This window comes from Silurus aristotelis, assembly GCF_946808225.1.
Source record: "Silurus aristotelis genome assembly, chromosome: 17".
In the NCBI taxonomy this organism is placed as follows: Eukaryota; Metazoa; Chordata; class Actinopteri; order Siluriformes; family Siluridae; genus Silurus; species Silurus aristotelis.
Genome location: NC_139590.1, coordinates 10,009,451 through 10,034,432, shown reverse-complemented (window position 1 = coordinate 10,034,432; position 24,982 = coordinate 10,009,451). Strand labels below are relative to the sequence as shown.

General features: G+C 35.9%; 4 protein-coding genes and 1 long non-coding RNA gene across 6 annotated transcripts in view; all 5 read left to right on the top strand.

The window, feature by feature from the left end:
- On the top strand, positions 1–2,661 carry LOC310739584 (homeobox protein Hox-B8a). 2 transcript variants are annotated; one of them, XM_083565617.1, is made up of 2 exons: positions 1–900; positions 1,586–2,661. In XM_083565617.1, exons 1-2 carry the CDS (start codon positions 477–479, stop codon positions 1,897–1,899), a joined length of 738 nt encoding a protein of 245 aa, XP_083421743.1. In that variant the 5' UTR covers positions 1–476; the 3' UTR covers positions 1,900–2,661. The 2 variants fall into 2 exon arrangements, with proteins under 2 accessions (XP_083421743.1, XP_083421742.1); XM_083565616.1 differs by having other exon boundaries at positions 1,583–2,661.
- Positions 2,662–3,806: 1,145 nt separating this feature from the next.
- Positions 3,807–6,698, top strand: LOC310740005. Its single transcript, XR_014537536.1, has 3 exons — positions 3,807–4,014; positions 4,121–4,198; positions 6,134–6,698. It is a non-coding gene; the product is annotated as an uncharacterized lncRNA (long non-coding RNA).
- Positions 6,699–8,303: 1,605 nt separating this feature from the next.
- Positions 8,304–24,982, top strand: part of hoxb3a (homeobox B3a) — a 47,292-nt gene continuing 30,613 nt past the window's right edge. The window contains exon 1 of the mRNA XM_083566335.1: positions 8,304–8,728. The gene's annotated coding sequence lies outside the window, so the exon portion shown is untranslated. The remainder of the gene's footprint in view (positions 8,729–24,982) is intronic.
- Positions 13,585–15,604, top strand: LOC310740020 (homeobox protein Hox-B6a). The gene is made up of 2 exons (XM_083566345.1): positions 13,585–14,105; positions 14,855–15,604. The coding sequence occupies exons 1-2, from the start codon at positions 13,676–13,678 to the stop codon at positions 15,109–15,111; spliced, it is 687 nt and encodes a 228-aa protein (XP_083422471.1). The 5' UTR covers positions 13,585–13,675; the 3' UTR covers positions 15,112–15,604.
- hoxb5a (homeobox B5a) lies at positions 17,009–19,775 on the top strand. Its single transcript, XM_083566343.1, has 2 exons — positions 17,009–18,068; positions 18,676–19,775. The coding sequence occupies exons 1-2, from the start codon at positions 17,489–17,491 to the stop codon at positions 18,921–18,923; spliced, it is 828 nt and encodes a 275-aa protein (XP_083422469.1). The 5' UTR covers positions 17,009–17,488; the 3' UTR covers positions 18,924–19,775.

Sequence of the window (24,982 nt, the reverse complement as noted above, 5' to 3'; positions counted from 1 at the left end):
CTCCCCACCGTACCCTCTCCCTTTCTCATTTACTCTCATTTTCATTCTCTATCTCCCTTCGTACCAGAAGCGCGCGAAGCTGTGGCCGTGTGGGGACACCAGAAGCCAGAATAGAATAAGGATTCGAAAACAGATAAAAATCGTCGTGAAAAGGACGCAGCAAAATATGAAACATATCATTAACAGAGGAGTAAATGACAGAAAACTGTTTGGGAACTGGCTCCCTGTACCCCAACTGTGATGCTGGATCTCTTAAGCGTCGCGTATTTTGGGAAGCTGAATAGCCGTGGCATTAAAAAGGCTTTTTAAAAAGGTATACAGACACAGTTTATCCCGTTGTTGGACGCTTATTGTGGTCTTCATTTATTTTTTGCTTCAGAATAATCGGGTGTGGCTAGTCTGACCCAGGCACAAGTATACTTACACAATCCAACATAAAACAAACCCATCGACAACAACATCGACTGCAGCAAAAAATGAGCTCTTATTTTGTCAACTCCCTCTTCTCCAAATACAAAAGTGGTGACACATTACGCCCTAATTACTACGAGTGCGGTTTTGCGCAGGATCTGGGGACTAGACCCACCGTCGTGTACGGTCCAGGCACAGGAGCAACTTTCCAGCATGCCCCACAGATTCAGGAGTTTTACCACCACGGCGCGTCCACGCTCTCGGCTACACCTTACCAACAAAGTCCATGTGCCGTAACATGCCATGGCGAACCAGGTAACTTCTATGGCTACGATGCTCTTCAAAGGCAAACACTCTTTAGTGCCCAGGACGCCGACTTGGTCCAGTATAGCGACTGCAAACTCGCAGCTGGAGGCATCGGTGACGAGACGGACAACACGGAGCAGAGCCCTTCTCCAACGCAGCTGTTTCCCTGGATGCGACCACAAGGTGAGTCTCTCCAGACAATCCACGCAGACAGTTCTCTTAGTTTATGTATTTGTGTTGCCGGGAGAGGAAATAAACCTACTAGCTCGCTAGAAAATTTCTCAGGGCAATTTAACTAGTATGCAAAGCCACATTTCCTGTGTGTGCGCAAGTGAGGGATTATTACAAATTGTATTGTTTTATGGTGTTGAAAACTTGTGAATCACTTTACAGTTTAATTGCCATAATATAGGAAGACTACTGAAGAAGAGAAACATAGCAATTGTTTTCTTTATGTCCCCATGTGTGAGATATGGTCCAGCTGATCTTCCATTTCTCACCTTACTCAAAGTTTTAAGCAGCTTTTTACGACTTCCAGTTATGCTAGGCCTTAATTCGATACAGGGTCGTCGTTTTACACAGCTTCTCTCTTATGGGTCGACACACAAGACGTAATATGTGTAATGGTAGATATGGTACAAGTCTATGACTTAAAACATATCAGATTTTTGCGATGCTTTAGTTTGTTCTTTATTGATTATAGACGTTCAGAATGACCACTATTTAAGTTTTATTATTCTCTTAATAGTAAAAAGGATTATAAATATTCTACTGTTAATAAACAGGTCAAAATAAGATATTAAAAATTTAAAGTTGACTAAACAATATAAGATATTTCTAACGAGTTTGACCTTCTTTTCCCCAGTAGCTGCCGGACGCAGACGAGGCCGCCAGACCTACAGCCGTTACCAGACACTTGAGCTGGAGAAGGAATTCCTCTTCAACCCGTACCTGACACGCAAACGACGCATTGAGGTGTCGCATGCCTTAGGACTGACCGAACGGCAGGTCAAAATCTGGTTTCAAAACAGACGTATGAAATGGAAAAAAGAAAATAACAAGGACAAGTTTCCTAGCAGTAAATCTGAACAGGAGGCTATTGAAAATGAGAAGAGGGAGAAGGAGCAGGCAGCTGGAGCACAGTCAGCAAAAGAAGACTGCGAAAAAGCGAAACAAATCTAGGACGGATGTTGAGAGCAGACAGCAATCAGGAGCGGGCGCACACACACATACAAACATGCATACACTTTAAAAGGACATCGAGAGCCAGAAGACAAAACAGTTCTTAAGGTTTGTTCAAAAGATTTTCAGTCTACGGTGAGTAGATAGAAACAGTTGTTCAAATAAATGAGCGATGATGGAGAAAAGGAACTCTAAATCTGCGTGATCATCGAATTTTATTATGACATGAAGCATTTCTACCTTTTCCTAATATTCAGAGAGTAGGCCTATCATAGTGTGTAAATTAGCCTCCTTACTTCGTGGAATAAATATTGTGAAAACTTGGTTTCTGTTGTTAGATTTTTGACATTAACCTTATCTCGGCAGCTGTATAGTTCTTAAGTTATGGTGCACTTTTAACTCTTGTCACTTATATGTTATGATGACGTATTGACTAATGACATCCAACAACATGAAACTGCCTATTTATGACGTAGCATATCTTTTTACACTTACTAAGTTTCTTTCAGACTGATAAGATTTGGTTATCTTTCTTTCTTGGGTTAAGCATGCGCACAGTGAAAGAAATTAATGAAAAGGAAATAAAAGGCTGTAATGTGACCCATTGTTTACTGTGAGACAGATTTTTGTACTGTATTCGTGCATTTGTTCATGGAAATTTGGCAATATGCTTTCATTGTTCTTCACTTTGTTCTATGGACTAAACCTTGAAAAAAAAAAAACAATAAAGTGGGCACAATAAAGTTTACAAGAGAGAATCGATGATGTGACCATTGTACTTTGCATAATTTACTTTTAAAGTGTGAAGAAAATATTAACCATTATATCCTGCTCACTAATCATTATATTCTCGTATTTACACACCCAGATACTGAACCACAAACGTAGATTACCTCTATCTGAAAGGGGGTTTAAAAGACTTGAGAATCACGTACCTGTGCAAATCAATATCTTACTTACATTTATAGTGTTTAGTGTATGTCCACTTTGGGTTTAACAAACCTTTTATTTTAGCTGGGACATGAAATATAGTTGTGTATTATTGAGTGAGATGATGAACGCATAAACATGATTACAAAAGACTAATATCGTAACCAGATACTTTCTTCTACAAATAGAATGTGATTTAGAGTATATGCCAGCCAAGACCTACACTGTTGTGAGTATAAGTAGATTTAGAGCAGGTGAGTTTTTGGTTCAGTTTTCTTAAGCACTTACACACACACACACACACACACACACACACACACACACACACACACACACACACACACACACACACACACACACACACACACACAGACAGACTAAAAGTTAGAGAATGAAGTTATCTATGAGCTATGGAAAACCGTGCCGTGAAAATAGCTGCGTTGAACGGGTCGGCTATAGAGATGCTCTGAAGCAGAAATTTCTTTTAAATAAGGGCCTGCTGATATCCGCTACTGTGCCTTTTAAACAGACACAGCCGAATGTGCACAGATCGAATAGTCCTCAATTATGGCTTCTGACAAATTGCAGGTGATTGTTCATATTTTATGCATGTATATGAACATTTTCATGCACGACTATTACTAAATAACGACTTAGATGATTACAAAAAAATAGTCAGGCTAATCAATAGGTAGATTTTTTTTCTACTCTGCCCTCTTATATCTACTGTGGTCAATCTTTTTAATATAAAAATAATTTTGCGCAGTCTACTTTAGGTGAAAAGCCGGGGAAGAGTTTTTCCCACACTATACAGCATATGAAGACTACCGCCAATCGGAAGACTCTCCGTGACGTGTCGACTATCACGTGATAATTTTGGATAAAAGTAATTTTGGTATAAATCTTTTCCAGAGTGTAAATTTATGAACTATAATTTAAGCTTGTTAAATATACTCTCAAACCCAAATTATGAGTTCCATATGTTAGGCTAACACGCTTTCTTTTTTACAGTATAAAAAAGACACGATTTTAGTTTTCAAAATGAAGCATTTCCTGAGCAAGTTTCTAGCTCCCTGGCATCCAGTTTACATTAACCCAGCGCCCAAAGCACGACCATTCAGTATCACCTCCTCGCCCTCAGCCACACCGGGGTGGACAGTGAAAGACTTTTCACTCAAAATCATGGTAGGTACTCCACACCTTATAACCTGGGAAACGGCAATTTGGACATATACTACTTTACCACTGACAACACGAGACTAACTATTATGCGTACCGCTGATACTTTTAGCTGTAGCAGGACACACCGTCGTTACAGCCTTCAGCAATTAGGACAATTTCGGGCTATAGCCATGAATGAGAAGTACAGGTCAGTGTGAACCTCGGATTTTAAAAGACAAATAATGTTTAAAAGAGGATGGGGAAGGAGAACAGGTGCAATTAAATTTTTTCTTAAACGGTAGAATGGCGAAGCGTCTAAAACATTCTGAACCCTGTAAGGTGTTTATTTATTTATTTATTTTTATTTATTTTTTATTTATAAACCTTTTTAAAAAAAATGAAATTCGACCTTAATAATTAAATAGTAAAGACGTTGAAGATGTAACATGCATTCAAACATTTTGCTAAAACAAAGTTATAGTGGTTTTTGAGCTGCGATTTATCATCGGTACAAGTGCGTTTCGAGATTTTAGTCTAACTTGAGGGCACTGTTTAAAGACTGCCGTTAAACGACATAATAAAAAGGTGTAATAACACCAAAAACATGTATTAGTGTATTTATTGTTTTGCAACTTTAAATCACTGTCATGTTCGTTGGCCAAAATACAGGTTTTATTGACTTTATGATGTGGGAGAACCTTAGAACTTTGCAGAACTCATTTTTATTTAAAAAAAAAATAAATAGGATCAATGCGTTGCTAATTTAACGTAGTGAATGCATCAGACAAGACATTGACTTTTTATTACCCACTATTATGTTGTCTAGTTTTTATTTGATAATCGCTTTCATATCTTCTCTTCCTTTTCTTTATTCCGTGTTATAACGTGTTTTGGATAATAATTTAAATGTAGCTTATATCGCTATAAGTAAACTATAGGTCTCCAGTCTTAAATAGCTACACAGTAAGAACAAGGAACAAAGAAAATGTGACCCTAAATTTACAAATATGTGGTTAATTTTGGCTGATTGACTTAACACTTTAAATATGATAATACTTGTGTATACATTTCAATAAAACGTACTATTATTATCTTACTTTGGAAACTGATCTATGTGGTCAAACCTATTATAGGGGGGTTAGAGATAATCTAAACTGAGTGATTGTAGTAGTTTAATAATGATATGACTCTAAAACTACTAAAACTTTACATTCTGTATTTAACACATTTTATTACTGCTACATGTTCCTATTTTATGTTTTATACTACCTATTCATACTTCTATCTCGATCACTCCCACTCCTTTCTATATTGAAACACACACACACACACACACACACACACACACACACACACACACACACACACACACACACACACACACACACTGTTTTTACTCCAACACTTTGCTTACTGCATGTTAGTTGACTTATCAAGAAATGAATGAATAAATGAAAATGGATACCGCACTAAATAAGGACAGCAATAAAAAAGTTCAAAAGCACACAAACGTAAAACAGACTCCATTTGCTCAAAACGGAAACGGGTGAAATCCGTCTGGTTCATGTCGGCGGACCACAGAACCACACTATGTATAATGCCCTACTTCTAGACTTGCATCTTATCAAAATTAAAACACAAGAATGCTCCACTGTTTATTGGTAGAGACAATAAATGTAAAATAGTTTGATAGTTTTGTTATTGTTTAAATGCCAAAATATGCATATATTGTCTCTCTTTTTCCCTCTTAGTCTCTCTTTCTCTCTCTCTCTCTACCCCCCCCTCTCTCTAGCTCCATCTCTTTCTCTTTATATATACATAGGCAAGAGAGATACATAAATAAATAGTTGCAAATATATACAATCAAACTATGTGTCTATGTTACTGTTTGTGTGTCTGCAAGTGTATAATGCAGTAGCGAGAACTACAGTATGAACTGTATAAAACAACAACAACAACAACAACAACAACAACAACAATAATAATACAAAATTATAGCACACTACAGTATTTCGTTTTAAGTCATATGTTATTATTATTCTTATTATTGTTGTTGTTGTTAATAAACTTTTTTTTTTTAATTAATAATCTTTTTTAGTAATGTCCTTTCTTTTATGCTAAATTCGTTGTTACTTGTTTACAGGTGCAGACTGAATCCAGAGTCGCCAGACGTACCAGCATTCTCAGGCTCGGGAAGAAGATCCACTTTAACCGACGTCTGACGCGTCTAATGCGTGTGGAGATATTTTATGCGCTTTGCATTTTTGAAAGACACATCAAAATGTGTTTTTAGATTGGCCTTATGACAATCAGACAATAAAATATAGGTCTCCTACTGCAGAACAGCAATGAGAAAATAATAATAAACAAACAGGCAGAAAACAAGAGAAAGAGCATATGTACCATCTTTAATCTTTTAATGCTTAATTACTCTACAATACTACATTTAGGTTAAAATAAAATTTTTATGTAGTCTCGTAAAATCACAAAATAAAACTTTGTCGAAAATTAAATAATAAATACATGATTTAAAGGCCCGGTTATTTGCTATTACTTGATTACATATATTCGAGTGTGTTCCAAGCGGCCTTTTACCTTTTTTTTTTTTTTTCAAATAAATAAAAAGTGGAAACATCCATGAAATTATTTTTCTGTGTAAAAGAAATGTGTTAATTTAAGTCATGTAATAAAAAAAATCTTTGGAATTTGTATATTTTCTTTCAAAAGGTAATCCTTCTCATTTTCTCAAAGCACTATTTCTCAAATAACAAAAAATATTGGTTATTCATTTTTCGTATTTCTTTTTATAATAGTTTTTTTTTTACGTAAAACCTTGTGTATTATTATTATTATTATTATTATTATTATTATTATTATTATTATTGTTGTTGTTGTTGTTGGGCTGGTATTTTTATTATTATTATTATTTTAATTGTCATAAGAATCTTAAATAGGAGTATAAATGTCAAAATAATACTTAGAAAACAACAATTGTATGTCGTTTTTTAACATATAGATTATACGGCCTCAAAATGACCGCTTATTTTGGAGAGTTTCTATTTTAATATTTTAGTAAAGAAGGCATAATACAATCTGCGCTCTTGTTTGTGCATTCTTGCCATTTGCTTTTGACTGCTTTTGAGACTTCCGTTCAGGTCAGTATGTGACTGGTTCTTTACTTTGAGAGACCAAAAGAGTGCATTAAGGGTTGTAAACTAATGTGTTTAGGGCATCAATAAACAGGCCGGAAAACGCCATAAAAAGAACAAAAAGAAATAAACGGAAAGGAAGTATGGCACTGAGTGCTCCTCTAATTAGTCTTTTACTTTTACTTAAGATTTTACTCGCGAGAAATTCGAGTAAGAATGTAGAAACTTTTTTTTTAGAATTTAGAAAGAGATCTGCGTTCGTATAACGTTATTGTAGTATGCTGTGTAATGTTTTGTATTTTGTATATATATTATTTTATTATGTTGTCAATTAGTGCAAGAATACAAGATATTTATTCTTTTCGACATTTATAAGGCCAGTTGGTTACGCTATTACAATATAAAAAATATATTTACTGCAAATATAATTAAAAATACACTATATTATGTTCGTATAGAATATTGAAATATTATGTTATCTACCATGCATATAATATCTTGCTTCGTCTATATACTAGTTTGCATTGCAAGGTCTGGCAACCTGCACGCGTTTAGCTAAACCTGTTTAAACTCGTTTTAAGCCTGCGATTGTATTTTTGATATATTCTAAATGTTTTGTGTTCAGCTATTTAGTCTACTCAAGTATTTAGTGCTTATTCTCACAAAATACACAAAATCTGTAGACAGTAAGCATTAAAAGATGCAAAATAAAAGGTTCTGTTAAAAGTATGTATTTAAATAAAACTAATATTCAATTGTTCTACATTGATTTCTAATTTAAACAAGAATGGCTTCATTCCTTGTCTATGTTTTTTTGAATATGCACACAGTAATCAACCGTTTTTATTTTCCTTAGTAAAAGCGGGTTAAAGCACTTATTTAAATCATACGATGAACACAATATCTAATAAACTACAAGCTTTGTATGGGAAACACATATTAGCACATATATTTCCTAGTCGATTTTTCAGGCTTTTGTGAAAGAAAAAGATGGCGACCGCATCGGAGGCACTGAAGAGAAATGCAATAAATTCCTTGTTGTTTTATGAAAATTTACAACTTTGTGATAGAACTTTATGAGTGCCTGGATCCTGGGATTGGCCGAGGATGGTCATGTGGATGGGTAACTGTGAACGTGAACTTTTTATGATTTCCCAAGTGGTTATATTGCAGCATTCTTTTGGCCGCTGCGCCTTATGAAGCTTCACCATGTTCTATAACGATTCTCTTCCAATCTATACTTCGGCAAAAATCGAAGATATACATATAGTTTTCACCGTTCTGTCTCCTGGTAACAGAACATGGAGACCAGCCTCTTTTGCGCTCGCTATGCTAATGTGGCCGACTATGGCTGGGATTTCCTCAACAATAAGGAGTCTGACTGAGATCTGGATACGCAGTAGATGATTTTTTTCATACGTCGACCCGAAAGCAGTTTACTAATCTGACCTTAAAGGGTTGAAACAATGGCTTTACTGTCAATTTTGCCGAATGATGGATCCGGGCAGGGCAACAGGGCTTCCCAGCGCGACCAACGAGAAAGGATTCTCCCTACTGTCCTAACGCAGTCTAACGATTTATCAGCAAAGGTAAGGTCAGCTGTCACAAATTATGCTTTTTTTTTGGCGGTAGTTCGATCGCTTATACTGCTTGAATTCACAAAACAGGTTTTAAATGCGCACTATTATTATTGCAGAACTTGATTATAAGCCTTATCATTGTGTCTTTTTTTAAGAAGGTGCATCGAAAGCATGCTTTTCCAGCTTTCAGCTTTGTTTTAAATGAAATTCTAGTATTAGGTATGTGAGACAAATTGCAGAAATATTTTACTTCATCTCGTAGATGCTGTCATTGTAATTTGGAAAGAGAGGTCTGTATTGTTGTGAGATGTGATGGACCGACGAGGTTACCAATCAGAACGTACCTGCACTTTTTGCACCACTTATTACGTGGAATGTCTTTATCAAGGGGCTCGGTGCAATGCCGCATTTCTACACATTGAATGTGTGGACAGAATATGAATGAATAACAGTAAGCTAAATCCTTCAGGAGGAAACGCCAGGTAACCTACATTGAATAAATAAAAGTGCATGCATTTTGTCTTCCATTTTATGATTTAAAGGTATTTGACCATATATAATTCCAGACAAAATATACGTATTTTTAAGATTATTGTTCGAATGGGTTTATCAAAACAATAAATCCTTTAGACCAATATTGTCATATGTCTTGACCAAAAAACACTGCCACGTCCATAACTGGTCTGTGCCCATTGTTTTATTTTGGTTTGGTTTTCGACTTGCATTCTCAAAAGGCAACGCCTTATACCAATACAATTCTAATAAAATATAATACAACGTATTATCTGAGATGGCATTTGAATGGACGTACATCCATTTGGAATGGATTAAAAAGCCTATAGCCAGTCTATGAAAGCACTTAATTATTCGGCTATAGATGTTTCAGAAATCTTGTTAGATACATTTGATCGCTGTGCAGAGAGGCTTATTTGTATTATTATTATTATTATTTGCAGTTTTAACCATTTATAGAATCATGTATTTGTCGCTCTGTTTGTGAATAAGGACTTCAAACGCAGCCCTCTTAGCTGAATATTTTTCTGGGTATTTGGTGCCATCTAGCGGCCTCTTTTGCGTAATGACAGTTTGCCTGACCACGTCACGATGATCGCTAGAAGGACAGACGACTTCATTCTCTCTGTGTGTGTGTGTGTGTGTGTGTGTGTGTGTGTGTGTGTGCGTGCGTGCGTGCGTGCGTGCGTACGCAAGAGTGTCAAAGAAAAAAGAGAAAAGAGAGTGAGTGAGAGAGAAAAAGGAAAAGAAAGTGAGAGAGAGAGAGAGAGAGAGAGAGAGAGAGAAAGAGAGAGAGAGAGAGAGAGAGAGAGAGAGAGAGAGAGAGAGAGAGAGAGAGAGAGAATATGCCTTTTGGCAACGTGCATTTGCCGCACTGTGTACTCTATATTTTTTGGGATATTTTCCGATTGTCTATTTGCATGTTTGCTTTTTTCTTTATTCTGTACTCTATATTTAATTAGATTATTTCCTTTGAATCTAAAGGTTTGAACTTAATTGTTTGTGCATGTTAACATGTTTACATTTTAATGCCATACAAATAATAAAAGCAATAACTCAAACAGAACCAGTAATGAGAGAAAAACCTGGAAAGGGTTGGCTGCTCAGCTCGATGGCAGTGAAACGTAAAAGAATGTAGAGGCTGTAAATTCTCGAAGCTGTTGTTGCCCTCTTTGAAGTATCAGCATTCACCACTTGGTCTGAAAACCAAGTCTTCGGGTTGGATTTTTTTATTTCTGTCTTCACAAATCCTACCACTTGAAACTCTCCAATGTCAGCGAATAACCATTTCTTCATTTATTTTCTGGTGAACTACATGGCTTCCTGACCTGGGTGTTATTTCTCTTTCTCTCTCTCTCTCTCTCTCTCTCTCTCTCTCTCTCTCTCTCTCTCTCTCTCTCTCTCTCTCTCTCTCTGTCTCTCACACACACACACACACACACACACACACACACACACACACACACACACACACACACACACACACACACACACACACACACATGCCGAATCTGGTTATCTTGCAGTTTAAGCAAGAGTAATACTAATTCCAGCCGCCGAAAACACAGAGGAAAGTAGACACATAAAGTGAAAAGGGGGATGGCGACCCAAGAAGTACAGCAGCAGAACAGCGTGGTAGATCTGTACATATTTTATTTGTTGGACTTATTCAGACATCTAACCATTTCTGAAGGCCATAATTTGTATCAACGACGTCAAAAGAAGACAGTATTTTTTTTTCTTTCGTTTATTTCGACTCTTGTTGCTTTTATTGAGGCCAGCCATAAAATTAATGCAATCACAATCACATTCAATATTACATACAATTGTGCGATTAGCCGTGGTACCAAAAAATATCAGTTAAATTGAAAATACTGAAACAATATTTAAAATACAATTTAATTCGTATGGCAAAAAATGAGAAAATGAAAAGATCATAACAATACATGGACTTATACTATGTCAATTACAAACAAATACTTTGTAAGTAGTCTGTAGTAAAATGTATTTGGTAAACAAATATCATTTTGTCTGAACTGTCTGATAGCAAAGAAAGTTGTTGGTCCCAATGCACATTTGAAAGGTACCTATTGGATCTGTTGTAGATCCTCATAGGCTGAGAACCGGACCGCGGAATTTCAGTATAGGTAATAAACATATATATATATATATATATATTTTTTTTTACATTTTTATTTGATCGTGAAAGTGACATTGATTTAATTTTAAGTACAATGCAATACAAATATTCGCCATATTTCTTTTATATTATTAACAAACACATACACAAACACACACACACACACACACGCACGCACACACACACACACACACACACACACACACACACACACACACACACACACACACACGTACACGCACATACACGCCTACACACATATAGTATATAGTATAATATATATAGTAGCTGGAAAATTTAATATATTCTTCAATTATTATTTTGAGTATTAAGTGCTCAAATAATACAACAAATGTATAGATGTTTCTGTATACTTTCATCTCCTTTATTTTTATTAAAGTATAATTCCTATGAACATATAAAAATCTATACTTTATACTCTCATAAAGCCCTTAAATTTTCACTGGTGTAAAATCACAAATTTTAAACACGAGTTGTTCAGTTTAATAAAAATGAACAAACGAATTAATTACTTATTAAGCGGAACAGCGAACAAAGGCATTGTGTTAAGTATATTTTATAATGTAATCATTTATATGCAAATCAGTTTAAAACAATAGAAGAGAAAGGGATATTTTTAAACACAAATCTTATTACGCTAAGCGAACACAAGAACGACAAGTTCTCAAAAACTTCCACGCAGACACAGCCATACTCACAATATATTCACTGTCACCGCAAACGCAAATAACTTTAGATGAGGTTACAGAAAACTTGACAAAGTTAAATAGTGATTTCCTTGGTTTGCGGAAATATTCCATGACTGCTGCTTTGCGTCATGTTCCTTTATGATGGGTTGGTGTAATAGTTTTTTTGCTTCCCAGTCCATATAAAGTGTCTGTCGAGAATAAAAAAAAAGCATAACATTACTTTCAAATTGCCTTTTCAATAGAATAAAATATAAATAAATATATGTCCTTGCCACAGTCTTGCAATTCATCAATAACAAAATCACCAATAGCAGCTATCACTCAATAGAAAACGGACTTTGAACAAGCAATGTTTCCTTTTTTTATTTCTCATGCAAGTGGATACACAATAGATGCTTTCCGCTCGCAGAACTCCAAGCAATGTACAAGGAAGCGCAGCATCCTCGTCGTGTTAAACGGAAATTGAAATGAAAGTAAAACGCTCTCACAACCCCCAGCCACCTTTAAAAATATCCACTTTTTGGGTCCCAAATGGCTCAACGGTTGTATAACGACAGGACTCCAGCCGTTATAACTGTACTCTAGGTTAATGACAAACACACACGCAAGACTTTAAAAGCAATGTGGTAAAACACAAAATTGCCCAGATAGTGGTGATTTACTTTTTGGAGTTAGCATAAATTAAAATCCAAATTGGAAAAACTCATGTATGAAATGCGGTCAGAGTCGTGCCATCTTTAGAAAAGAGAGAAGCGCTAACAGTTTAATCACACAAAACATGGAGTCGAAAATCAAGCAGAGAATGTACATTACTTTATATGCATGAATGTGACTACATCACATTTACGAATTGTGCATCATGGGCATCACTATCCATCACCAGCTACTTTCTTTGTTATAGTAAATCTATCCAAAACAAATCCGAATCCAAAGCCTGTTGGGAATTAACGAGAATATGAGACAAATTTATGTCGAGTTTGCTTAATAAATGTAACTTTTTATGCTAAGTGTTTTTATTTGCAAAACACTGTGAAATAAATCTGTATATTTAGCTGGTTGTCTATTGTCTAATATTTTTTCAAAATTTCATCTTTAAAAATGCAAATACGGTATGTCATCTGAACAATAACTGAACCTATTAGAGATCTAGTCATTTTTTGGAAGTCCACAGTGGGTTTGTTTGCTGGCTCCTCCTTTATTTCCTGTGAGTATGTCAGTACATACACTACGGTCAAAACAGATGTAGGCAATGTGTCAAAGTATTATATTTAGCGTTAATAAACGTTATTCTTTAAAGCAATGTCACTGAAAGAAAAGGAACAGAGAACAAATGAAAAATACGGGCCCCAGTCGAACACCCAATCACCCCCCCACCCCAACCCAAAAAAAATTGCTAATTTGTAGGCACGGTCGCCTGCGATTGGTCAGTGGTTGGTCAGATGGTATTGTATTCCTCTGTCCCGTACTGGCACATAGCCACCCAGCAGCCCCCCTCCCCTAACACCCAATCTCCGATAAACTACTAATAGCTAAACCGCTTGGACTATAAAACACAACAAATCATAAACCAAGGAAAAGAACCGTGCCCTTCCAATGAGTTCCTATTTTGTAAACTCTACTTTCCCGGTGACTCTGCCCGGAGGACAGGAGTCATTCTTGGGACAGATACCCTTATACTCCTCCGGATACACAGACCCTTTACGACATTATCCCGGTGCTGCATATGGAACTACCGGTGTTCAGGAGAAGGCATACCACTCTTCCTTTTACCAGCAGACGAACGGTGCCTACGGCAGGGCGACGACCTTCGGTTCCTGCGATTACGCGGCAGCAAGCTTTTGCAGGGAAAAAGACAACGCCTGTGCACTCTCTAGCATAGAAGAACACTCTCTTATCCACAGTCAGGAGCACCGGAAAACAGATTGCACAGATTCGCCTGGGAAAGGCGTCTACATCGAGAGCGACGAACAGAAGCCGGGAGTGCCAGTATACCCGTGGATGCAAAGAATGAACTCATGCAGTGGTACGTTCACGTTGTCATGTTTCCTTATGCTTTTCGTTATTTGCCACGGCAGATATAAAGTACACTGCTAAAAGTGTGCTACTTGCTTGACTGTGCAAATCCGGAAGCGCATACTGTGTAAATAAGAGCTTCTCACTCAGGCATATGCAAATCTATACAGTGTAACACTAAAACAGAAGACGAGGACGGTGCAGTTTGAAGCTCTCAGTAGTTTAATCATATTAATATTTAAAAACGATTACACAGTATTGTGGTCTATAAAAGTCATAAGACGCTATATCATAACATGCAAAGTAAAAAAAAACATAGTGTATATTGTTACTGTAGAAAATGTCACTCTAAATGTAGGAAACTAACAAAGAAATTGATATCATACTATACGCAAATAAAAGCTAAGAATCAGTGCAAAAACTGCTTAATTTGATTGTGTACAATAACGTACAGTAATATGGTACGACAGTGACGTTTCTATTTGCTGCTTTGAAAAAGATAAGGATTTAATTTACAGTCTTTTTACTTAAAACAATGAATATCTACTAAAATGCACCCAAGGCAACGCAGTGATTAGCATTGCGAACACTTAATAATTGTCATACATTGTCATTGGCATACAATTCGCAAGTTATGTTGCTGTCCTCATGCTGCTTTTATAATACACATTAGTCTTTATATTGCTTACATTATTCACGCTTTCGGCATTAACGTGCTGCTATAACCGCCTCCTTTCCTTTTTTCTATTTCATGGACAGGGACCTTCAGTAACCCTGGTCGGAGGGGTCGTCAGACATACACCCGTTACCAGACGTTGGAGTTGGAGAAAGAGTTTCATTTTAACAGGTATCTTACCCGTAGACGACGTATTGAGATTGCACATGCTCTGTGCCTGACGGAACGCCAGATCAAGATTTGGTTCCAAAACCGACGGATGAAGTGGAAAAAGGAGAACAAATTAATCAACTCATCACAAACCAGTGGCGATGAGAAAGACGAGAAGAGGACAGAATAAAATTATCGCAATGCGCAGCAGACACGTCAATAAATCATCAGAAGGAAAAACTACCCATGTACATAAGTTTGCTTCGGTGAAGTTGTATTGGTAAATTCGTTGTAGCATTCCACTTATACATTTCAAGTGTTATTTTGTCTGTCATATTATGTCTCTAATTAATGTCTTTTTATGTGCAAATGATTTAGGATTCGTTTTTTTTTTACATTTAAAAAGAATATGTTTAACACATTTTAAATGTTATATTCGTACTCATATTTAAGCTGTAAAAAAGGTATATAAAATTTCACTGTACGAATTGACGCATTTAAGTTAGGGTGATTACATTTGTGAGGTGTTTACTGGATTTATTAAAAAATATATATAAAACTGAAGCTGTTTTTTCAAAACCAACAAGGCGGGTTCAGGTGAACTGTCTATAGATTTTGTATGCGGATTCCAACTGTTCTAATATTGATCAAAACATGCGATTAAATAAAGCGTGAAAACATCAGACCTTGCATATACTCTTTTTGGTGACAGATTTAGAAGTGAAAACATCTATTTCTAACCATAACAACACTAACACTTATTCAACATTTATTGAACTGGTGTGCCATTATTTTGCCACATTGCAAAATATTTCTGTTAAAATCCTCGAGCACAACGCGTTGGCTCTTATTTATTCATAATAATAATAATAATAATAATAATAATAATAATAATAATAATAATAATTCGTTTGTGTCTAGAAAATATCAGATTGTACACAAACGTTGAAATACACAAGACGAAACCAAAAGATATTATTTCAAGGTCTAATTGCTTTAGCTTTAGGTAGCGACAGTAAACAGGTACATTTATATATTCTGTCAATCAAAATCCCAGTTTCCCTTTTCGACACTGAATGACACGCCGCCCAGAGTTCAGCTTCAAAATACTTTTTACAAGGTGATGTCTGAAGGAGAAACTGATGTCCGAAGGAAAAAGATCTGACCTGTCCATAACGTACACTTGAGAGAGGGTCAAAAATATAAGATACTGATTTTCTCGGTAGCCTTGAAGTTTTGTATGGTGAAAGAAATGTATATTAGCGCATCATGCCAAGGCTGAATTATAGCACGGGATAATACTCTCTCTCTCTCTCTCTCTCTCTCTCTCTCTCTCTCTCTCTCTCTCTCTCTCTCTCTCTCTCTCTGTGTGTCTATATATATATATATATATATATATATATATATATATATATATATATATATATATATAGACACACAGAGCTATATAGCTATAAACCCCAGATTTTCTATATTCTAAAGAAAATATCTATTTCAAAGAGCTGCGAACTCTTTCTCTCTCTCTCTCTCTCTCTCTCTCTCTCTATATATATATATATATATATATGTGTGTGTGTGTGTGTGTGTGTGTGTGTGTGTGTGTGTGTGTGTGTGTGTGTGTGTGTGTGTGTGTGTGTGTGTGTGTGTGTGCGTGTGTGTGTGTGTGTGTGTGTGTGTATTACTTTTTCGGTTTAAATGTAAGTAACAATATTTGACACATTGCACATTATGGTGCACATACATGAAATAACTTTGTGTCAACAAACCATAAATCAGCACAGGCCATCTATCACAATCCAAACTTACAAATTACTTTTTGGTTTGAAAACATAATCTAGAACCTGAATTTTCCTAAATATATAAATTGAAGAAAAAAAACAAAAAACAAAAAAACAAATCAAGCTTAAGATCAGAAATTAGAATCTATATACATAGAACTACTATATATTATGTTTTATATTTTTATATTATTATTATTATTATTATTATTATTATTTATTGTTGTTATTTGTTATTACTAATCATAATTACATGAAAACAATTATGATTGCAAACTATGGAAACCCTATTCCAGTAATTGCATTAAATATTGGGCAACATTTCGGTAATAAAAATTAGGTATGAATTTAACGGGTTTTTAAATGAGTTTAATAAGTAAAGTGGGTAGGTCTTTGTTCTCAACGAAAAGTATAAAATAATAATATTAAGTACTATATCGCTCAGAAAAAATGTGCTATAAATTACATGTCCAGTAGGTGACGCTGTCTGCTCATATGCAGCATATTTGCGCAATGGGAGGCACACGAATGCTCGAGGCTAAAACTCCCCGTCTCGTCATCATTTGTAACCATAGAGCATGAATTACCTCTTGAAGTCATCAGTGAGAATTTACGACTGGTCAACAAAAGCACGTGATTCCCAAACGCACCCCCACCCCCATATTTGGCCGCATACATAGCAAAAACGAAGTACAGTGCATTGCTATAATTCATTAATACATCATAAATCGTGAAGCACAGCGTTATAACGACCAAGATCTACAAATCAAGCTCGCTAAAACAACCTAAATGAGCTCTTACTTTGTAAACTCGTTCTCAGGGCGCTACCCAAATGGCCCTGACTATCAGTTACTAAATTATGGAACTAGCAGCAACGCTATGAACGCCTCGTACAGGGACTCCGGCACCATGCATTCAGGCTCTTACGGCTACAACTACAATGGGATGGACCTAAGCGTCAACCGTTCAGCCAGCACTAGCCACTTTGGGGCGGTTGGGGACAATTCCCGGGGCTTCCAATCTACAGCCCCGGAGACGCGATTCCGGCAGCCGTCAAGCTGCTCGCTCGCATCCCCGGAGCCGCTGCCCTGCTCTAACACCGAGAGCCTAGGACCCAAAGGCTCTTCACCCCCTTCCGACCAAAGCTCTTCCACTGCGAGTAGTAACCTCACCAACAGTACACATTTTACAGAAATCGACGAGGCCAGTGCTTCACCTGAGACCGAAGAAGGCTCCCACAGAGCGGCCAACCAAGCTCCGCGGACACTGCAGAAGCAAGAGACCACGGCAACCTCCGCCAGTTCGGCAGCTACCGATGGCCAAGCGCCACAAATATTCCCATGGATGCGGAAACTACATATTAGCCATGGTACTCTCTAAACGTAATATCTTTACGTTTACTGTTTGCGAATGAATATCGTTAAATTTGTGCTTAGACGTTTTGCTTTTTAACACTGGGGGCTGAATTAGCCTTATTTTTTTGCAAAAGAGTCATAAATCTTTCAAGTGTGGAGCCTTGCAATCTGTAGCAGAGAGAAGGAGAGAGGTGGTACAGAGGACTGCAAGACACAAATGCTTAGAACTTGTTGTTTCTTTTAAAAGTTCAGTTTTACGTCGCAAGGGAATGCGATTATTTGGGCGTGGAAAACACCCAAATAGTAAAAAGTTACTAAAGAGTTTGGGAAACGCAGTCGACTGGTGGAAATCAAAAGAATAAGCGTCGATACTTGGCAAAGGTATTCTGTATTACCCGAACGCAGAGATTTGTTAAAACACTAAGTAAACGCTTGTTGACGCACATATGTGCACTGTACCATTTGGTGATTGCACTGTACTCATGCAGTCATAAATCGTGATTCCGTCAAGAGTATTTGCATGCAAATTTCCAAATTGCAAAACACTTTTGGCGATCTACTGTTCTGATGTTGTATTGCGCCATTCTCGCTAATGTTTTTCTTTCCAATCTTACCATGCAGATATGACTGGACCAGATGGAAAAAGGGCCCGAACTGCCTATACCCGTTATCAGACGCTAGAGCTGGAAAAAGAGTTCCATTTTAATAGGTATCTCACCCGGAGGAGAAGGATAGAGATAGCCCACGCTCTTTGTCTTTCAGAACGTCAAATTAAGATATGGTTCCAAAACCGGCGGATGAAATGGAAAAAGGACAATAAATTGAAAAGCATGAGTCTGGCTACCGCAGGTAGCGCTTTCCAGCCATAGTAATAACGCAGATCATGCTGTAAGTGCTTCAATGAAATCGCGAGAGAAGAATAGATGGGGAAATTTCAATAGACTATTACTGAGTACTGTAAAAGCGGCACCTTTCGGCATGTTTTGTTGTATTTAAGTCAACCCTAAATATTTACTGTGGTACTGCTAAAATTAAAACTTATTCACATGCTGTTCTTTTAATAATTTGATCATTATTTCCAGAGAGAAAATGAACAAAAAAAAAAAAGAAAAAAAAGTCGCTCGTTGTGCTTGTTATGAATATTGTTTGTCAAGTGCTGTATAATGCTTTGAAAGTTAGCATGTTAACTAAATGTTATAACTTATTTACAACCTATAACTTGTATACCTTTGAGTTTACAGCGATGCTTTTGCCCAAATATGAAGTGATGCTCTAGTTAGCTAGCTCTAGTAGTGACTACATTATTTTTTAGCAGAAGTAAGGCTTCTGTGTTTAATCGTCATATATGAAGTCATTGTCTAGATAAATTCATTACATTTTGTCATGTGCTCAAATTCGTCGATTAATTTTGAAAAAAAAAAAAGAAAATTTGTAAATAGTCCTAAAGTTCTGTATCCGTTCCATGTGTGTATAGTTATATTCAAATTATGTAATTGTATAGTCTTGGACCATGTTCATGTTCCGAAAATCGATGTACATATTGAACACTTTTATTGTGACCATTTGGCTATTTGTAGTAGGCAGAGTAAATGGCAAATGTGCGTAGAGAAAAAAAAGCCATGTTGAACTGCCTGTACGCATTTTGCCAATTAGCTTTTTGTATTTGTTTGTAGCTTAACTTGGAGTAAAAAATAAACTTCATATATTATTCAGACCCATCACTTCGAGAGACAATCCTATAGATATATACTATCTGACTCTTTACAAAAAATGTTTGCAAAGTTTCCTTCAGTAGATTACAAAAATCTAATAAAATAAGCTTCAGTTTAGTTTAACGGGATGCTTAAATTCAAATAGAACACAAGATGTACTACAGCCTAATAATGACCTGCGCACCACGTCCAGAAATGTTGCCTAATAACATAAATATTCGAACTGAATGAAAAATACTAATTTAACGGTAAACCACACAGAAAGTTCAGCAAAATCAAGTACCAAGTATTTGTGGAGAGATGTTCGGCGAATGTAACGTCAAACTTATCATTATGTCTCTAAGAGTTAATAGATATTAATATTTTTTTGTATTAGGCAATCCATCATTTTACAGTAGTCCTGCCTCTTACTAAACAAGTAGCGAACTTGTAAACTTACCACAGCCAAACCGTTTTGCTACGATTAAGGCGACTTTTGAGAGCCGAGTAGATTGTCCTAAAAGTAAACCAGCTGTCCCATATCGTATGGCCGGCTGCCTTTTGGGATTCAGGTTTTTGCCAATGACCAAACTATAGCAAAAGTGGCTATGACATTTACATGTCAAATGGATGAGCGTTTTATCTTGAAGTTAGATCGTAAAAATCGCGCAGGCCACAGACAGATAGCCCTTACTGGCTCTCAAAAGTCACGTGGGGTCCATAAAGTTAGTTTTATGGTTTTGGGGAGTTGACAATGTACTATATATTTCACATTCTAGAAAGCAAGTGACGGTTTAACTGCTACGAATAGATTCTAAAGGGTCAGTAGTGAGAAAAATAACGTATGCCACTGCTGTGCCCGTGTCTGGTCCATACGCTGTCTCGAAAGTTCTACCCATTTGGAGGCGGATATGAGGATATTAGACTTGCAAACACCAAGTAAGTCATTTAACTCTAGACTGCTATAAACATTGACGTAAAAGAAGAAGCAAATGAGAGATCAGTCTCTACTGATTGTGTCCAACTTTCGTTATTTTGTTATTGTTGGGGAGTTAAACTGTGTTCTTGGAACTTATTGGTCATGTGTATTCTTTTGGTTTGAAACAGAGCATCGTTGTCAGAAATAATTTATTCCACGGACTGTGCAAGCAAAATTGATAAAAAAAAAATACTAGGATTTAAACGATAGACCACTATCTCCTAAAAACAAATAATTGACGAGCATGATCTGTATGATGGGTTTATTACATATCGGTTCTAAAATCAAACATAAACGCTTTCACAGACCAACAGATTTAATTGTAAATACATGAAAAAAGCATTTATATATTTAATTTAATAACTTTAAATTTTTTTTTCTTATACAACATATTGACATATTGTTAAATATATATGTGCGTGCTCTCTCTCTCTCTCTTTTTATCTCTCTCTCTCTCTCGCTCTCTCTCTCTCTCTCTCTCTCTCACACACACACACACACACACACACACACACACACACACACACACACACACACACATACACACACACACACACACACACAATTTCTCTTTCTATCTCTCCATCCCTCAAAACACGCACGCACGCACACACGCACACACACACACACACACACACACACACACACACACACACACACACACACACACACACACACACACACACACACACACACACACACACACACACTATACCTCCTCCTAATTCTACAAAGTAAATCTTTGTTTCCTACCCGCCCGTGTATTTTTCAAAAAGGAAATGTGTGAATAACACACAATGCAGCGCACGTTCCGAAGATTACTGAAAAATAGACCAGCAAAATGCTGTTATGGCCACAGATCTTTGCAAATGGGAATACGTTTTGAGGCGTACAACATCCAAACAAACTACAACATTATTAACAACAGTAATGACAACAATTTAAGATTTTGCCCGCAAATGATTGTTTCTCTTAAATTAACAGAGAATTTACCACTTCATGTATTCTGATATTTAGCAAGTCACGGTAGCATTTCTCTATTCGTCTAGGTGTTATTTTCTTTCTTTCTTTCTTTCTTTCTTTCTTTCTTTCTTTCTTTCTTTCTTTCTTTCTTTCTTTCTTTCTTTCTTTCTTTCTATACGCAATGCATGCACATAAATATAATGATATTCTACATTAAGCTTTACATCTTAGATTTCAAATGGTTTCAGATTTTACATCCTAAAACACATGCACTTCTGTTTTGAAGCTCACCATTTGCATTGTCCTTCCACTGCATAAAAAATATTTTCATAATATTTTTATATTTATTATAATTTAAAGGTAAGACAAGCAGACCTTTGTCGAACATGTTGCATATGTTGATGTTAAATTAGACAAATGGTCCTGATTTCTATGTTTTAGAGCTTTCTTACTTTTTCTATCTTGTGTCTTGGCAAATAAGAGAGTCTAAGCTGTTGTTTTTCGTAACCAGGTAAAGCGATTATATAATTAGTTACTTTATAGTTAAAAAAAAGTTTTATTACAAGCTAAAAAAAAAAACACTAGTATCTTTTATGGAGAAAAAAAACATCTTTTTATTATGGAGAGGTAGTGAAATAACACCAAACATGATTTTTGTGTTATTCCAGCTCAACATACACAATAAATGAATATACATAAAAATAAATAAATAAATAAACAAATAAATAAATAAATAAATAAATAATGTTTTCATATTTATCTAGGTTTTGTATATATTTTACTGGAACGTGTGCACCATAAAGTATTATTATTTTTTCTTCTGTTGGCGTTGCTGGTACCTAAAGGTATTTAGGCATTTAAATTTCAATTTTTAAATAATAAAGCATTATGGATATTGATAGAGAGAATTCAAAAGCAATTCTCATCCATAATGCATGAGAAGGGGATCATCTAGAGGTCACCAGACGAGTACTGGGAGGGCGCTGGCGTAAAACAAAGCAGCTTGTCCATCACACACAATTACACCATGTTTACTCTCGAAAAAAGGTGAAAAGGTGGCTAGAATGTTTTTATTTGCTTATGCTTTTACTCCCCCTTTACTGTGTCCTATTTGTGATGAGATAAGTGAGTCGGGACGTCTAACAAAACATCCTAAAAATGACGTGTTTGTGCATTTTTGGGAAAAAAGCACAAAACTAAAATATTTCCAATGTAAACGTTTAAAAAGATTACTAAAGTTTGGTTGCAAAATAAATTTCAATATTATATGTTACAATGGCATTGTCAATATAGCAATTAAAATATTTATATAATAAAACTAACTATTAATGTTCATATTATAATGCACAATGTTGATACTTCTTCAAATAAAGATTTCTTTCGAATAGTTTTTATTTAAAACTGGCTAAACTGTTTACTATATTGCATTTACACAAAACAAAATTACTTATAAATGATGAAAAAGTTTTAAAACGTGAAACATTACACGGTGTAATGGTATTTCGATTTTTTATTATCCTTTTTTTATTAAGCACGGCAGATTTCTCAAACTGTAACTCTTTAAAGTCACCAGCAGAGCCCGCTTTAGACCAACTTCACAGAAGTTGAAGGCGCTGTCTTCGACAGTCGACTTGTCAACTCGTCCTATATTGTTTTTAAAATAAGCTCCATTATAATGTTTAACTAAATAATCTGTGTTGTGCGTGTAAATGATGGCTACTCGTTTCATACATGCTATAAAACTGAAAGCCTTCATTGTTTGTAAATCTCTGCAAAGGATGTTGAATGTTGGACTTCAGGAAGCACGACATCTACAACAAATAAAACCAATTTAGATACACGTGAGTCTCTTTCTTTGGATAGTATAGTTTTAATGACTCGGAGCAAGTGAATGAGAGTCCAGTGTTTTAGAGAAGCGCGAGAGATGAGCGGGGTCAAAAAGTTGAGAGGTCAGAAGTTTATGAGGTGTGAGATTCGACTGTTAGTTGTCGACTGAGCGCTAGACCAATTGCTATTTGACATTGGCAAAGTGAGAGAGAGAGAGAGAGAAAGAGAGAGAGAGAGAGAGAGAGAGAGAGAGAGAGAGAGAGAGAGAGAGAGAGAGAGAGAGAGAGAGAGAGAGAGAGAGAGAGAGTAGGGGTGGGGTGAAGGAAGAAAGGAAATGGGGTGCTGCCGAAACCGTGAAGGGTTAGATCTTTTTTCTTGTGCACATATAGGATACATAATAACAAGAACGATATGGGTTCAAAGTCTGACATAATTTTTGTAACAAAGCAAACCCCCACGAAAAACGAGAAAAAAAAACCAATAATAATAATAATAATAATAATAATAATAATAATAATAATAATAATAATAATAATAATTATTATTATTATTATTATTATTATTGTTGTTGTTGTTGTTGTTGTTGTTGTTGTTGTTGTTGTTGTTGTTGTTGTTATTATTATTTACATACAAAATAATGTATATACAAAACAGTAAAGCTAAATATATATATATAATCTCAGAACATGTATACACAGGACTTCGAACTGCGTCGGTTCGAATAACGCCTCATCTACATTATTCGTCAAAGTAGTTTTGGATGAATGTTAATGTACAAATTATCGCTATTCTAAACACAGCGAGCGTCTGACAGTGCTGTTTAAATGTATAGAAAATAACGAAGTAATTTACTTGTTGAAAATTGTATGATATGGGATGTATCATTTAGTACATTCATTAACTATTAATTAAAAGAAATTAATATTAGGACAGACAAATGTAGCCAGGAAAAAACAAACAATATAAACAGATGACTATTTTGAAAAATACAGTGAATAATCGGTGAATAATTGTATTACAATACGCGTCCCCTTTGGAGTTCACGCAGAGTTCATCGAATTAATGTCCATTCCACCGTTGCATGTGCCGTTGCCTGGCAGAGATGTGCGGTGCATTGTGATTTTTCTGAGATCATGCCTTCCTTCAAAGCAATTCAAGATCATTTCTGGTATTGTCTGGAATTGGATTTTTCTTTGCGCAAGTGAACAATGTTTACATGATTTCTTACATTTAAGACAAACCACTTTGTTTTAAAGCCCACTTTCTTCTTACCACAAATTGTTTTTTTTGTTTTTTTTTGCGTTGTCGCAATAATTTTAATATTTTAATTTTGCATTTGCTTATATGTATCAATGCAAAATCCAAAATGCTTAGTTTTCAGATCAAGGCTATATATTTTTTAATCGTTTAAAAAGGTTGAACAGATTTATGGATTTCAAAAGGCGTTTAGAATGACCCCACCACCACC